Source organism: Molothrus ater, chromosome 8, assembly GCF_012460135.2.
Source record: "Molothrus ater isolate BHLD 08-10-18 breed brown headed cowbird chromosome 8, BPBGC_Mater_1.1, whole genome shotgun sequence".
NCBI lineage: Eukaryota > Metazoa > Chordata > Aves > Passeriformes > Icteridae > Molothrus > Molothrus ater.
In genome coordinates, this window is record NC_050485.2 from 17,033,178 (window position 1) to 17,050,690 (window position 17,513).

Sequence of the window (17,513 nt, forward strand, 5' to 3'; positions counted from 1 at the left end):
GAGTGCCTAAAGTGCAATTTCTAAACCTGTGTCTGCAAGTGGTGCCCTTTGCTGTTCTGCTCTCATCTGCTGGCAGGGCAAAGATGTGAGCAAGAGCTGTGGGGGAGAGGTGGTGCTCTCTGCTTTTTTTTTAATTTTTTTTTTTTTACTTTTTCATGGGCAGGCTAAAGGTTATCCAGAGAGTGAGGTATGTGAAGCCATAGCTGCTAACCAAAATACTGACATAAACCTGTGCCCAGCATTGCTATTCAAGAGTTAGACTGGCATGGTGGAGTATGGGGAGTTCTGGGTCATATTTTGTGGTTTCTCTCAGCAATTCTCTGTCTTTTAAGTCCAGTGTTTGCTGGTAATTTTTGAAGTAACTCTCATGCCTGGTATAATACCCAAGTATTTACAGAACTCCTTTGATTTAATGCTGGTTGAAATTTACCCAAGTAAAATCAGTTGCAGGCAACTTGATGAATATAACATAAATATATTATTGATGGAATTACCAATTTTTAGGGGTTTTTTTCCTATACTTGTGAGCTAGAATTTGATTTTGCTACAGTTAATGTAAAATTTGTGTTCTCCCACAAGTATTTAGGCAGATAAACTGTGGGGACAATTTTCAGCTAACTTACGTTGTTCATCCACAGCTGGGACTACATTTTCCTGAAGCAAATTAGTGAGACATGAAATATTTGTAGGAGATGGCTGGAAAGGGACTGTAATTATTTTTTTCTTTAGAGAAACAGTTACTGGAAAAGTAACACAGGGATTTTTAATTTTTTTTTTTCTTCCAACTGTGGATGTAGAACTTGAAACAAGGCTGATTTTCTTTGATTTTTCTCAGCATTTCAAATGGAACTGCACTGCCACCGTTTTTCCGAGCAGACATACTCTTTGTCTGGAGGCTCAATCTTCCTATGCCTCACTTTCTTCTAGTCTAGTTTTTAATAGCTTGCCAAGAGTGCAATGTTTGCATATTTTGCCATTTGAAATGAGTGCATGCACATGAATTATCCAGTTTTTCTTTGGCCAGTGGCTGCTCTCCTCAGGGTGAGATGTAAAGGTTGAAAAATTCCACTGTTTTCTGTGTTTATGATGTTTGGCTTGTGAATATTTTGAGAGGAAAAGTCTTTTTAGGTTAAGTACTTCTCCCAAGTATTCACTTTAAGTACTCAGTGCTAAGCTTCCTAATTAACCTACAGGGTACCTATTGCAGCTGAAGGATTTGTTACCTCAGTGCAACTTGGTAAATGGTCAGTAACTTCTGTAATGTGTTGCTGTTAATCAGTCTGTAATTGACTTAGAGACTTAAAGTGAGTGTCTTGCTGACATTGTGTTGATTGTTTGGAGTGCCAGATTAATTACAGCACATATTGTAGTTGCTGTATTATGACCACCATCTGCTTTTTATTAACTTTCTCTGTAAATGAGAAACTGTCAGTGCAGACTGTTTCTTACATTCTGAAGAAAAAATCCCCCAAACCCCACAACTGTGTACTTTAAAAATTAAAGAACCGTTGTGTTTAGATCACAAGTTTATTTCTTTTGTCTCTGGAGCAGCTGACTCAAGCACAGATGACTCCTCCCTGTTTTGCAATAAATAAATGGACAGAAAGACCATCCCAGGCCATTTGAAAGTCAGCCACAGGAGCTGGTGTTGGTTCTCTCTGATCCAAGCAGTTGGACACGCACAAACCCTCAGCATCCCTTGTGCCAGCAGCTGGCAGCAAATCCCTCATTTGCTGGAGTCACTTATCCCAGACTGCTGCCACTTCAGAAAGCAGCCCCAGCCATTAATTCTGCAGGGTAGGTGACAGGCAAGGAGGCTTTTAAAGAAATTCACATTTGCTTGAGCCTTTTATCTCATTTCTGTGTGCCTGCAGCCACCAGAGCTTAAAGTCACGGATTTGTACTGGCTCCGAGGAAGATGAAATAAATGTATTTATGGTCACATTGGTGAATGTTTCACATTGGTCAATGTTTTAAGGAAACTCTAGGTAGCAAAGGAGCCAGCAGGTGGGCATTGTACTGTAACTACACTAACATGAGTGATTTGAACTTTGGCCATTCCTGTAAGAGCAGGAAGATTTTGGGCTTTTCTGGTTTTGATCAGGGCTTGCTGTGTTTTTGTGAAGAGCAGTGATTTGCCTACATTTGGCCAGACAAGGGAGGAGTAGAATACAAACACAGTTGTAATATGAAGGGAATTATCAAGGGACTTAACATCCAGTGAGTGTGCTTGGCAGTAACTATAGTAAAACTGAAATTTCAAGCCCTGGAATGTAGTTATATAAACTTATTGCTGTAATTAAATTACTTGAGAGTACAAATTTGTCACGATCTTTCAGTAAAAATTGGAATTAGTTGGTTTTGGATTTTTAGGAGCTTCTAGCAAGAAGATACCTTGCAATGTACTCTGCATTGGATTTGCAGGTAAACTGGAGCCTGAGAGTGTTCCACTCTGATGCCCATCTTTCTATTTAAACTCAATTTTTGGGACACCAAATGCAATTTATCAGAGTGACTGCTGAAATTCACATTTCAGAGATGCTCAATAGGTGATTAATTTCCCAGAGGTGAGTTTTGCTATTAATGGAATACTGGGAGAGACAGATGGACAGAAGTGATGCAGAGAAAACTCATCTGAGAACAGCTCAGGAATGACTTCTTGATTTGAAAGGCAACACTGGGCATCTTTCAGGTGTTTGGTGTTCTTATTTCTCAGTATATCACAAAGAAATTACCATTGCAGAGGAGCAGTGTGGGCAATGTTTGCTTGCTCTGAACACCTCCACGAAAAGAAGTTTTTAAGTCACTGTTCTTGAGGAGATGAAGGTTCTTTTCCCAGATCAGCTGCAAACTGCCTGTTCCACCAGTAGGTGGTCCAGCCCCAGAATTCCTCCTTGCAGGGGCTGTGTCCAGACCAGCTCACACAGTGGGTGCAGTCTGTCAGAGCAGCCATTCAAAGGTGCAGCAGTAGCCAGGACTGGATGGGGGAGCACTGCAAGGAAGGCTGACCCTCAGGCGTGAACTTCAGCTCACGAGTCAGATGATGTTTTTTATTTAGAAAAACACAGTCACAAGGACTTGTTTGAGAATGTGTCTGTGAGAAACTAAAATTATCTCATGGTTTATGCATCAGAATTGCAACCCTGAGTATGAGTCCATGTGCAGTGAAGATACAGTGGTGTTATTTCTGATAGGAATGTCGTGGCTGTTTTCTAAGTCCTCTATTAAGCTGATCTTGCAGTACTATAGCTTTTTGCTTCTCTGTATTTCTTATTTTCTTTGCCAGGCGTTGTGGTTCTGTGTTTGTGCTTTGAGATGCAATGGCAACAGACATTTAAGTCATGAACTGTGAAGTTGTTGTGTCCGTGCTGAAAAAAAATAAGCCATGACAGGCTTTGTGTCCTGCTGAGGAATTGCCTTGCTTTGGGTGGCTGCTTGGGCTAAAGGCTGAAGAGCAGCAGCAGAAGGGCTTCATGATATGTGCCTTTTTGTAGCTGACTCTATTTGCAAAATGTCCCTGAAGGCTCTTTTTGGAAGTAAAAGAAGGAATTTAAGCAGATCATGGTGGTAACTAAAGTTGTGTAACTGAAATGGAGTGTCTTGGTGATTACAATTAATTCATTCTCATTTCTTCTTTTCAGGTTTTCTTCTCCACCTTGGCCTTCCCCTTCTCCCTTGAAATCTGGTCACTTTTCTGTTTAAATTGCCATATGATCTGTTACCTCTTCCTTGTCTTCCCTCTTTGCTTATGCTTTAAGAGAAGTCTTTTCAACTTCATTTCCTCTGTCAGTGGTCCGAAATCCAGTCATCAATAGTTTATTTCTCCAAACGTAATGTTGTACAGGTAATCTATTTTTTAAAGCTTATCTGATGTTTCTGGCTAATTTTCATTTAATTCTGGGCATTCTGAACATGATTTTTCAGTGTTCTGCTGGGATGTTTCAAAGCTGCTAGGAGATCCAAATGTGGGATTCAGCTATGATTCATGTACGAGTGCATCTCATTTCTTTCAATTTGTGAGGCTTACATCAAACAGATACTTCACTCTAAGAGCCATTTTAAGTAGCCTGTTGCAGATATGGATGTTTTCTTTTGAGCCACACTGAAATCTTTGAGAAACAAGGTTCTTTTCTTCTGCTCTACTAGATGCTGCATTTCTTCAGGTTTCTGTGTGTGTAAGGTCGGTGTGTTACTCAGTCTCTGCTTTGTGAATATCTGTGTATGTCTGCCTGTGTGTGCGTGTAAGTGTGTCACTATAAATGGTGGACAGAAGTGAGCAGGGGATTGCCAGCTGCACATCACACACTTGTTACAGAGCAGGGGGGAAAAGCAGTGCTCTGGTGGTTAATGCTCCTCAGGTGAGAGCATGGCAGCAGCCAAACTGTGACAAGAGTGAAGGGCTGAGTGTAAACTGCCTTCCCTGGAGGCAACGGTGTGCAGAACAGTGCAACAAGTGTTTGCTCTTTCTCAGCTTCCTTCTCATGTCCTGAGTTGAACAGAAATTCTTCTAAAGATGGTTTGGAGGTAGGTGCCAGTAATGGGGAAAGTTAAGAGTGAAAAAATGCTGAGAAAACAGTCTTTCAAATGTGTGCTCACATATAGGCAGTGGCTCTAGCTCCTTCCAGGGACATTTCATAATCAGTTGTTTGTCCACAACAAACAGATCCCCCAGAATGCCCAGAGCCTCAGGATATGTCTCCTCTGAAGACACTATTAATTGCTTGCAGCCCTTGTTGAGTCTGAGTAGGCTTTTAATCATGCCCAAGTTAGCTGGGTGAAATCTCCTTCAGACAAAATGATGCTGCAGTCTAACTTCAGCTAAAAAGCAAGAAAAAAGACAAGCCCCCAACAAAAAAAGCTACATGTTGTTGTTGAGTGATACCTCTGAGAATACTCAGGAGTCTGCAGTAGGAAATGGCTCATTGCTTTCTGCCTTAGTACACAAGCAGATTTTTCCTTCTGTGGTTTAGGCACTGGGAGGAGAAGTGAGTGCTCTGAGTTGTATTGCAGAGAGGATTAGAATTCTTTTCAACTGGTAAGCCAACAGCACCAAGTGCCCAAGTGCTGAATTTACTTTATTATTCAGTCAAGATCCTTTGCCTGTGCCCTTACTCCTGAGCATTTGCTCCATGCTTTTAGCCTTCATGTTGCTTTTCCATGACAATAGTTTGAGCCTATTTCAAGTCTCTCTTGGCTATTACCAATCACCTACTTTGGTGAGGGAATGTCCACTCCTAAAACTGTACACACAGTATTTCCTAATTTATGGGCGTTAAGTAAATTGTTTCAATTTAATTATCCTTTGTTCCATATTAATAGGAAGCCTTATTTGACCTTTTTGCTTAATTCACTTGTTTTATAGGTCTGTTTTTTCATCTTATTGTAGGGTGATCAGTGTATTTGCCCTTTCAGATGAGAACATACCAACTTCTATGTGTTAATTTGTTTGGGTTTTTTTTTTTTTCTTTTTAACTTCTCACATTGCTTAGTGTGTTTTTGTTGGTGCTTTTGGGACAGACACTTTCATAACTTGTCCCTTAAAAATGCTGGGTCTCTTTTGTCTTTTTGTTTGAATGGCTCAAGTTCTGTAATACTCTTGGGCTATTCAGATCTTAATCAGCCCCTCGTTAAGAATGTCATCTGCCCTGGTGTTGCCCAGTTGTCTGGCTATTTTTAGAGTAGTGGTATTTTGGTATTTGTGTTACTTAACTTAAGGCTGTTCATCCTGTAAACATGCTGGATGCATAGCTCTAGTCTGAAGAGCTGCCCCAGACATGAAATGTAACACTTGAATTTCAGGAGAGGCTTACACAGTTAAATGGCTTCATTATTAGAAATATTTCTTGCCTGGGAGAAGTTGGTGTAGATGCATTTGCACTGGCACAAATATACTTTTGCTTGGAGGAATTTTGTTTTGTTTGCTGAAGTGTCACACACAATAGTAGCAATAAAGCTGGAGGCTTGCTGGTGTAGCTGTGGACAAAGACTGGGGAGAGAAAAATCTGCCAAAGTGTGGAGTGAGGAATTTGAGGATAGGAGCAATAAAAGACCGCTTGAAGGCAGGAGTCTGGCAAAATGAAGACTGTTGAGAAAAATTTCCAGCAGTGTCTGTTGTATAACTTCAGCTTTCTATTCTATGTAAATATTCCTCCATTCTTAGTGAGGGGGGAAGGCCTGTTAAATGAATTTTATCTTTTCCATTCCTAAAGAAAAATATACTGCCCTTCAAAATTGACGGAAAAGATGGATTACTATAGAATGACATTTTTAATAGTTTGCATGACACTAATCATGTTGTTTCTTATGACTTAAAACCTTTTCCAGGGTCTGATACTACACTTTAAATGAAGTATTAAAGCCTTATATGCTTCTAGCGCACAGACCTTTGTTCTGTGTTTGCAAATAGCTTGCAAAGCTTTGGTGTCTCATGTCTTTATTTGTGGTAGGCACCTGCTCTTTGCTCTCTCTAGTTTTATATGGAGCATACTCCCAGTTATATTGAGGAGCTTAAAGAACAAGGTGATTTTTTTTTTTCCCCCCCCAGTAAAAACAGGCATCAAGCCCTGTGTTCCTTAGGGATGAGGGATGACCTGGACAGAGGTTGATGGTTGTGGCCCCAGCCAGGGCAGTTGTTTGCCTGGTTCAGTGGGTGCTTTCCCTCCAGCCAGGCTGGGTACTCTGGCCACATGGATCAGTGGCAGTAACAACTGCAGGGGCTGCTCTGTGCTAATCTGCACTGTCAGTACCAGACATCATCACACTTGGCACAGTTTTGTGCCTGACAATCCTCTCCACACTTCTGAGAGTGCCATGGAGGTTTTTGGGGGTTTTGACAGTGCATTGCTGCCATCACACCTGTAGGTAACTCAAATATTAAATACAGAGTTTTATGCAACCAAGATTTTTGTCTTAGTGCCTAAGACATGGTAGGATTTTTTCCCTAAATTAAATGTAACTGTTAATCCATGGAATCAGCTGCAAAGCAAACAATCTGATTCCATAGCTATATTAAGAAATTTTGTTTCTGTAATACACAGAAAATCAGGTTATTATGATGTAATTTTCTCTCTAAATTCTTAATTGTTTGCTGAGATGATCTGTTTGTTGATTGCTATTTGGATACCTGTGAGTTTTCCTGCAGATCATACATAGTTTCAATGTGCTTTCAACTCATACAAGGCCAATTCAAACACTTTAAAATCTTTTAGTTGCAAGTAACTCTTTTCAGGCAAAATTTGATGAGAATGTTGTATTTAAATAGTGTTTCACTGAAGGAAAGAGTGAACAACTCTCAAAGAAAGAATTTCTTTGACTTAAACTGACCTGCTTCATATCCATTTCCAACCACTGTGTCCTTGAGAAGAAGGAGAGGGGTACTTAAGACAAATTTTGAAAGATTTGGTAGCACATTTTAGAATTGTCACTGGCAGCACTGGATTCTTTTTTGCCTTGTGGGCTCTTCTATGGTTTTGTTTTTAAACTGAGCAATTGAGCTTTTTTTCATCTTAAAAGAACAAACAAGTGTAGAAAGACAGGATGTTTGGCTGAAGCTGTCAGTATCAACAGAAAAGAGGTGTCCAACTGAGATGAGAAATGGAAAAAATAGGTATTCTAAACTGTATTTTCACTCATGAGTGAGCAAATAATATTATGAAATGATAGCAATCTCCTTTGGTACTAATAGGATGCCAGGCTTGATTTCAGGTAATTTTCCTACATATAATCAAATGTGTATTTAAATACAATGTTTACCAATATGTGAAAATCAGCTCCACAGTGGTGGTGATGGTCTGGGCTTGTGTTTTTCCTGATTGCATTTGAAGAGCACTTGGAGCACACACAGTGTGCTAGAATCTGCTTCTGGGGTTTTCTGACTGCAACATCCACTTCAAATATCATTCACAGCTTAAATGCATTACAACCACATGGCTTCCTGACAACTTTAAAAAGAAAAGAAAATTTGCCCTTAAGACTATTTAGTTGGGGTTTTGTTTGACTTTGCTCCATTGTGAAAGGCTGAAGCAGCAGATTTTTGAAGCCTGTGTAGGTTCTGTGTGAGTACCATGTTTTTGTGACTATGGTTTTTCCATTTTAAAAAATAAAATATATCTGTTTCTCAGAACTCAAAATGCTGCATTTTTCTTGACTTTCATGAAACTTGGCAGTGAATCCTGTGTTACTTCAGTGTTTTTGTTTCCCCAGCTTAATGTGCTCAGAACTTCTCAGTGGTAAAGACTAGAGGCTTATTTTTACTGTTGGAATGAAAAGAGTATCCAGGCATGACTTAAAGGGTTTCAATTTTCAATTGAATAGAACAGGTTTACAGCCTAAAGTTGTATTATTTCACATTTCTTTAGCAGGGAAGTGATCATTCAGGTCACACAAAAGGCAGATCTGTTGTGTTACAGCTGTTTTCTCCTGCCATTGAGAATATATTTATTTTTATATTCCCTAAAGTGTATGTATTTGCCTAGCATAATGAATTACATTAATTCAAGAGTCAGAAGAGGGTGGAGAATTTTTGTTTTAAGAGCAGTTCATTGTATTATAGGGGGAAAAAGGCACTGCAGAAGGGCAGGGGACTCAAGAACAGGGGCAAGAGGCATCACCTGCAATGCCATACCCTTGTTTCTAGCACACAGAAATGTGGCTGGGAGTTGGGCATTTCTTTCTTTGCTGTAACTGAACTTACATTTCATGTTCTGGTGGTGATTTTGCACTGTGGCACTTGGTGCTCCTGGACGCCAGATGGTGCTGCTAAACTGGCTGATGTGTCATTTTCACACTTGCAGTAATTGGTACTTGATTTAGCTCCAAAGTTGGATCTGTACTCTCTGACCAGGTGTATATTATGGGATACAGAGCTGCACCTGGTGGCTCAGCCCAACACCTTGTGTTGTTTAAGGACAGTGGTCTGATAATTATCATGTAAATCAAGTGGGCTGTAGAATTAATATTTTAGATCTCACTGGGCAAAACCCACCATCAACTGGTGTTCCTGCTAATTTATGTATTTGAATTTCAGCAATTTGCTTTAATAAAGTGTCATTTAAATTTCATTTGATAACTGCAATCAGAAAACTTTGGGTGGAGACACCTTTAGTGCCAGGTTAAAACTGCAAAGAATATTTGTAGAGACTAATTCAATATCTCAAAGTGATGATGAGGGACGGTTTGAGTTTGGTGGGCTACCAAAAGCTTAGAGTTGTCTGTTGTTACTTTTGGTTTGAGGAGATATGGTGGCTTAGCTATGTAATTGCATTGCAGACAATGTTTATGATACTGTGATATACATTTGGAATTTGATTTCTATTTATTTTAAGTTGGTTCTTATGTTTAATAAATTCATCTGGTAATCCTAATTGTGGGGCAGAAGGGATGGAGTAAGACATTTTGGCCTTCAGCTGAATCCCAAAGGCTGGTGGTATCGTTTATCAGTGGATTATAAATAATGGGCTCAAATTTATTTGAGCAGTGAGGAAATTATTTTATAGATATTGTACTGTATTTTTCTTACAAGCTTATTTCTTTTATAGATCCCCATATTAAAGTTTCTGGAAAAAAAGAAAACGTTAAGGAAGCAAAAGAGAAAATCATGTCTGTCTTGGACACAAAAGTAAGAAAACTTTCTTAGAATGACACCTTAGCCCCTAATTTTGTGGTGACATTGATCTCTTTAATAGGCACATTTCAAGAGAAGGTATTTATGGAAGCTCTGAAGCAGAGTCTCCAATAAATGCCTTGCAGATGTTGATATTGGTGTATTCCCACATATTTAAACATTTTGAGAGAAAAATACTTGCTTGAAGCAGCTTTTCCAGATCTGAATTATATAGAAATAATATTTCCTGCCATATGGCTAAAAGCATAAGTGATTTGTTCATTGAATTGGCGTTTCACTTCAAAATCTGAAATACAGCTTCACTGTAAGCAATAGATTATTCAACCACTTCAGAGAACCTAAAATTTTGTTTCTGTTTGAAATTTGATTTTAGGAGCATTTATGCTGTTTTATGTTTAACAGTTACTCTATTCTTACACTCTGAAACATCAGGACCAGAATTTCTAAAACATCTAGATTTTGGCTGGGGTCTCTTCTGTTCATCAGAAATTATTTTCATTTAGCAGCAGCTCTTTTGGGGCAGTCTGTATGGCTCCTGTGTACTTGTATGGCACCTCCCTGGCTCTCTGAGCAGATTGCCAAGAGGAGAATTCGAGTGATAAGCACCACTTTTTGAACAACTATTAACAACATTATTGTGAGCTGTTAACAATAGAGATTTTAAGAATAGCTGTAGGCAGTGTTTGTGTGTTTTAAAAATTCATGTACCAAAAAAAAAAAAAGTGTTTAAGGAAGAAAAAACAGTTACTTGCTTCAATGGCTTTGATTTGCAAAGTCTTTGTAATGTATCACTTTCAGATCAAATAGGCGTGCATGACTTCAATTTGAAAGAACGTGGAATTAAAAGAAATCAGAATAAATTGCAGAAGGACACTTAAGTCACAGTTGATGAAAGTTCAAGGGTGTTTTAAAAGCATTAGTTGTTTTTGAAGATGCATCTTTGGGGTATTTAGCTCCACTATTTATTTCCTCACTAGAAAGAAAACAAGACCAAATTAACATCCAACTGATTCCTATTAAAAACATCATCCTTGAGTAGGAGTTAAGTAATAGCAAAAATACTTTGGAAATACAATTTTGATGTCATTCTTGAAGTTATATACTCTTAAAAACTCAAATACTGGGGTTCTGCTATGACCAAGTCAAACTGTGGCTGCTTGATTTCCAGAGCAATCGGGTAACCTTGAAGATGGATGTTTCACATACAGAACATTCTCATGTGATAGGTAAAGGTGGCAATAATATTAAAAAAGTGATGGAGGAAACGGGATGCCATATCCATTTTCCAGACTCAAATAGGAACAATCAAGCAGAGAAAAGCAACCAAGTAAGTGTTGTTTAATACTGAGCTCGTTTGTGTTGTAATTCCTGAGAGTATAAAATATTTCTAAACTTCTCTCATCAATATGGGTTTTTTGGGGATGGTGTGTTTGTATTCAGGGAAAAAGATTTTTGGTTTTTACACTGTGTGGAAAGTACAGAGCTTCCTAAGTGAACAAATCTTTAAAAACAGATGGAAACAATTTGTGATGGCTCATGAATCATTTTAATTTTTTTAAGCTAAAATTACTTTGCACATACAGAAGTCAGCAACTTAGTGTGAATGGTGGAGAAATGGTATGAAAAAATCTGCTTTTGTAATTTTTTTTTTCCTGTTCAACACAATGACTTATTCAGCATATTGATTGATTTTTTTGGTGCTTTTTGCTTATGGTGTAACTTTGTTGAAGACTAAACTTAGCAAATAGCCAGCAGAAATGAATGTCCTATTGTAAGAGTTCAAATTCATTAGAATAAATCATTGAGCCTAAGTTGTTCATCTTTTCTAGTGCTAATATTGGTGGAATGTTTACTTTCAAGTCTCTCATCCTTGTACTTAGAATTTCCACTTGTGCATCCTAATGGCTGCTGAGCAAGATGCAGTAATTTCAAAACATTCAAAAAAATCTACTGTTGTCTGACTATTAGCATTGAGCACATCTATACAGTAGTAATGCCATTATTTAACCTAAACCACTATATTTTTTGATGTATCCTTTTTTTTCTAGTTGCTTAAATATATATAACCTAAGATGCTGAAACATTTTTTTAATATTGGCTACAGTTCTCAGCTAGTGTTTGGAGAACAATTAGGATGTCAGCGAGTGTGAAATGGGTTGATTTTTTTCTTAGATTTTTTTTTTTTTTTGTTTTGTTTTAAGGAAACCCCAGCTATCTGAATAACTTCTCCATGCCTCACTTGAAAATATGATCCAATGTTTTTCACATTCTTGCTCTTTCAGGTGTCTATTGCAGGACAGCCAGCTGGAGTGGAGTCTGCAAGAGTCAGAATTCGGGTAATGCTCTAGCTCAGTGTAGTGTACCCCTAAAAACACCTGCCAGGGGAAAAATGTATAGTTTTGACAACTCTAGTTTTGAGAACCCCTGTCTGCCTCTGTCTGGTGACAGCAGAAGTGTAAGAACAAATGTGAGAATCCATATGAGAAATATGCCAAGGATATTATAACAGTGATTCACATTCTGGCTGAATTTTTAATTGGCCCAAAGTGGGTCTTGAACACGAAGTCTACACTCTAAGCAAGATGTAAATTAATTCCATACTGTGTAGAAAATTATGTCTTAACTTACCTACCACAGATGGCCTGTGGAAGCTCAGGCATCCTGTGTGAATCTAAAACTTGGGAAAGGCAGTTTCTCCTTCTCACATTTTAACCATTTTCATGTATAATTTGTGTAAATAATTCAGTGTCATTCTCCACTTGTAGCTATTTTCTATCTTTTCCTTATAGCTTCAAGTCTTATGTGTATTTTGGCATGGGTAATGAAAAATCAAATAAATTACCAGAAGCTTACAGCAATCTTTGAGCCAGATGTGTCACACAACCTTTTTCCACATGCTCCCGCTATTTTGGAGAGAAAAAAAAAATCAACCAAACAAAATTCAAAAAAGCCTCTGCATAAAAAAGAAAACTGTTCTAGTATTCCTGGAAAAAAGAGGTGTCTTTTTCCAAGTGACAGTATATTTTTATCCATGAACTCTGGACAGAGGATGTGTTTTATCACTTAAATCATCACTGACCAGTGCATCATGACTGAGGAATAAAATTGTTGTAGTTTGAGTATGGATCTGGTTTTCAATATCTGTTCTTCATCACTGTTGTAGGAGCTGCTTCCATTGGTACTCATGTTTGAATTGCCTATTGCTGGAATTCTCCAACCCATCCCAGATCCTAATTCTCCAACCATTCAGCACGTGTGCCAGACGTACAACATTGCAGTTTCCTTCAAGCAACGCTCTCGAATGTATGGTGCTACAGTCATTGTCAGAGGGTCACAAAACAACACTAGTGCTGTGAAGGTAATCTCTGCTCCTAAGAAGGTTTCTGAATGTCACATATTTATAATTTATATGTCGAAGATGCTATATCTTGCATCATCAGCACACGCTATGGTACAATTACTGCAAACCCTAAGGGTCTGAATTTTTTCCTGTACTTAACTTATACAGGTGAAGTGTAAAAATGCATAGAAAATAGTTTTAAGTTCAGGATTTAGCATCGTTGGTGGTAAGGTTTTCATCTAGTGTTCACCTCCTGCACGCTTGCTCAGGTTTTCAGCAATTCTGGTATTACTTGCAGGTCTTACCCATCTTTTCATTGAAAAACAATGCAAACAAAAACCACAAAATACACCTCCCATCTCAAATTGTTCATGCTGAGCTCTTCTCAACACGCACACAAATATATAATGTTGAAAGCTGCCCTGTCAGTCAATAAAACTGAATCCAGTGCCTGGGGGTGTGAATTTGACAGCCAAGGCAAGGAGCTGCCAGGAGCCTGTTGATCTTAATAAAGTAAAAAAGTGTTCTTGGTAGGAACTGGCAGTAGGAGAGATTGATACAGTCCCAGATGGGTGGATCTCAAGCCAGTAAGAACATCTGAGCCCAACATCAAGAGGAAAGTTTTGCAAGTGTACCTATCCAGATAAATCTCTGTTGACTTTCTGACTGCCTTTGTGGCCACAAAAAGTCTGTTGGGACCAATCCATGTGGCATTGTCTTACTGCCTGTTACAGAGTGGCAATTAAATGCTGCATTTGGCCATAAAATGGGAGTAGTGGGCAGAATTTCGTTACCTTTAACAAATCAATCATGGTTTCAAACCCAACAGCGTTTTCTTATCTTGCCCGTGGAATGCACCACAAGAAAGAAAGCAGTCTGAGTTGTCCTTTTGTGTGCCTGTGAGCCCTGTTCCACTGGTTTCTCCCATTTCCCCCCAGGAAGGAACAGCCATGCTCTTGGAACACCTGGCTGGGAGCCTGGCCTCTGCAATCCCTGTGAGCACGCAGCTGGACATCGCAGCGCAGCATCATCTCTTTATGATGGGCCGCAACGGCAGCAACATCAAACATATCATGCAGAGGACTGGTGCTCAGATCCACTTCCCTGACCCCAGTAACCCACAGAAGAAATCCACTGTCTACCTCCAGGGCACAATTGAGTCTGTCTGTCTTGCCAGGCAATATCTCATGGTAAATACTTTTAGTGAAGCTTGTGTGAAAAAATTGCCAGATCATAGAAAATATGCTTGCTCTGCATATGTTTACAGGTCACATGTAAATTAGCCTTAGAGAGGAATGAATGCTATTACACTGCAAACAGCTGACTCATCTTTTGTCAGGGTTTTGTCAGTGTTTGTAGTTATTGAAAATATTTGTAATCTCTGGTAACATGACTTGAAAAATAACGTTTTTAATATAAATCAGACATAAGTAATTTAAATTTACAACAATATGCCTCTGAATAGAGGCAGTTTTCTGAAATATTCTGTGGGTGTTGGGTGATGGGTTGTATTTTATTTTGCCAACCTGTCTTTTCTATGTTTGTCAGGTAATTAGGTTTCTTTTGAGGGAAATGTCAGAAATTTCTTAGTTTCCATGTTGGCAAGTGTTCAATGAAATTGGGAAACCATAGGAAATAATTACTTGTTTTGATATCTTACATTCTTTATAGTGCCACAGTTACAATTCTATAAGGCCTTTTATAAACATAGCTCTGGTGATGTATATCATTATTTGTGGCGATTTTTGTTATATTGGTCTTTAAACTTCACAACAGCCTTTAGCTATATGTACACATTTTTCATATATGTGAATATTGAGGGACAAATTTTGTGAGGACTGGACCATTCAGTTTTTGGGGGTTTTACTCTAAAGCTTTAGTGTTTCAAGTGTGTTACAGATGTTATTCATATCAGTAGGAAATATCTACATAGCTGATCTAGAATGGGGAAGAGAAAGGTACAAGTTAAGACTTAGGCAATGGTGAATTAGAGATTTTTTTACAAGTATTTTTCCTTATTTCAAACAGTTTAATGGGAGACTTTTAGTATGGGCATCCTGCCATCCTTTCTTGACAAGACTGTACTGATTGGAATGTCAAATATTCAGTGAATCATTTCACCCTTGTGCTACCAAACTCTGTTCAGAGTCCTGGGACAGGAAGATACTCCTGTATTCTTGCATACAAGGAAATGGCTTTCCCTAAAATGTAATCCTTGCTATTTTTTCTGAACTTACAGAAATTTCCTTACATCATGGTGTATAAACATTACAATGTTTGTAGTTCAGTTTATTGCTACCATTTTTATGGGAAAATGTCCAGTTACAAGTGCTAGGAATTTTTTGTGCCTTCCTTTTCAGGGTTGCCTTCCCCTTGTGCTCATGTTTGATATGAAGGAAGAAATTGAAGTAGAACCACAGTTTATAACACAGCTAATGGAGCAGTTAGATGTCTTCATAAGCATTAAGCCTAAGCCAAAACAACCAAGCAAGGTTTGTGCAAAGCTAATATTTTCCTTTTAGACTTTCATGACAAAGTTTTAGAGCTGATGAGTTGATGTGTGCTCTTTCCCCCCAGTTTAACAGATCATAAACTTTTGAAAGCCATATTTATTTTCTACTTGAAATACCAATTTAAACAATCCAGCAGTTCTGCTTTAGGGTGATTTGACTTTCATTAAATGCTTAATAATAAAGAAATTAGCTTCTGTATAGAATACATTGATAAAGTAGGAGGGGTTTATTGTAAAATATTAGGCCAGTGTAAATAGGGGACTCTGTGTTGTGTAAAATGCCAAAGCAGGCCAAAGTTTTAAAATTTTAAATGATCATTCCATTGTGTCAAAATTTTAAATGATCATTCCATTCTGTGAGCTTCCGTGTGTAGGGATATATTTAATCAATACAAAGAAACATCCTGTAGAAAATGTACAAGAAGCAATTGGGTTTTGTAATTGAATTTTCCAGAAACTTATTACCTTATTCTCAGACAGCTATGAATTTAATGGGTAAATTTAAATGAACAATTGGGGTTTTGTCCACTTCAAGGTGGACAAAAAGTAAAAGGTAAAAGAGAAGATATTAATTATTGATTCAGTTATCTAGCTCTTGAGGTGCTTAACATTTGGTCTATCAAGTAGCACCAAGGTACTATAGTAATTAATTTTCTTAGAGAGGTGTTCCATCATTCTCATTGCAAATCCTTATGAAATCCCTAGTCTTGCTTTCCTGAACTTCACACCCCTGAATTTAAATAGTTGCTAATGGATGTTAGCTCCTGCTGTGTCACACTGCTGTGGTTGTGGTAACCGTGCAATAGTATGAGGAAGAATTATCTGTGTTGCAGATCTGTGTTATGGAGCAGTGTTACTCACTGGTTTTCCATTTTTTGTTGTTGTTTTCTTTCCCTGCAGTCTGTGATTGTAAAAAGTGTTGAACGAAATGCCTTAAATATGTACGAGGCACGGAAATGTCTCTTGGGACTTGAAAGTAGCGGAGTCACCGTAGTATCAAATCCCTCTACCGTCTCCTGCCCTGTTGGTCTGTCTTGTCCTGGTTTGGATATTTTGTCCTCAGCAGGACTAGGACTCACTGGGCTTGGTATGCATTCATTATATTTATATTTTCTTTAATATAGTTTTGTTTTAAACTTAATTCAATTCTACTAGAAAAAATTATCAGAGGTGTGTTTTGTGTAAGAATTGTGTTAAAGCATCGGAGAATTAAAGCAGCCTCTAGCCTCTCAAGGGCTTGTTGTAAATTTTCTCCAAGGCTTTTGTAATCAGGTGTAGAAAAAAATCTCTGGAAGTGTGCAAACCACTCAGCTGAAAGGGAGGGAAATACAGGTGAGGCGGGGCGTGGCTTTTACAGCTGCTTTGGCCGTGTGATGTCCCACGCTGTCCTGGTAACATAGCAAACACCACGTTTCAGGTCAGTATCTCACTGTAATTGAGGGGTCCACGTGCTTCTAGTTTAGACCTTACCAATAGGAAATATAGGACAAAAATTAGTAAACATCTTAATTTTATAGCTCATATTTCAGACTGAAATTAGGGTTTTTATTTTGACACTGCCAATACCTTTGTATCAGAAATGTATGGATAGAAAAACCAAGTAGTCCCAGAAGAATCGAGTGACAAATCTTGACACAGGTCCTAGAAACGGAGTTCTCATATAGCCAGCACTGTCCCTTGTGACCTGCCATGCAGGAGTGCTGTGTAGTTCCATCTTACATGCTTCCCTCTGGTCACACAGGAGAAAGTGTTTCTGCCATTTGACTGTGATTTTTAATGCTGCTTCTGTGACTATTCTTGTCATGCTGCACTTTGCAGGTTTGGGGCTTTACCTTTACAATGTGTAATGCTGAACTGCTTTGTGAATGCTTTTGCACGAAGAGCTGGTTTGGGGGAAGGTTTTGGAAGTAATCAATGGATTTGGGGGATTATTTGCAGCCTGTATTGAAGGTACAAAAAGAAATTGATAGTTGTTAGTGTCCAAGTAGTGGTTGATTCACACAGGAGCTTCTGAGCAGAAGGTCATTGTGTGAAATGAA

General features: G+C 38.5%; 1 protein-coding gene across 2 annotated transcripts in view; it reads left to right on the forward strand.

The window, feature by feature from the left end:
* The window catches only part of BICC1 (BicC family RNA binding protein 1), an 89,740-nt gene that overhangs the window by 56,993 nt on the left and 15,234 nt on the right, over positions 1 to 17,513 (forward strand). The window contains exons 1-8 of one of the 2 annotated variants that reach the window (XM_054515634.1): positions 3,691 to 3,844; positions 9,537 to 9,616; positions 10,791 to 10,949; positions 11,905 to 11,958; positions 12,786 to 12,980; positions 13,901 to 14,152; positions 15,323 to 15,454; positions 16,375 to 16,561. In XM_054515634.1, the coding sequence (XP_054371609.1) occupies positions 9,596 to 9,616; positions 10,791 to 10,949; positions 11,905 to 11,958; positions 12,786 to 12,980; positions 13,901 to 14,152; positions 15,323 to 15,454; positions 16,375 to 16,561 (1,000 nt within the window). In that variant the 5' untranslated portion in view covers positions 3,691 to 3,844; positions 9,537 to 9,595. Of the gene's footprint in view, positions 1 to 3,690; positions 3,845 to 9,536; positions 9,617 to 10,790; positions 10,950 to 11,904; positions 11,959 to 12,785; positions 12,981 to 13,900; positions 14,153 to 15,322; positions 15,455 to 16,374; positions 16,562 to 17,513 lie in introns of those variants that run through there. The other variant, XM_036385886.1, reaches the window with a different exon arrangement.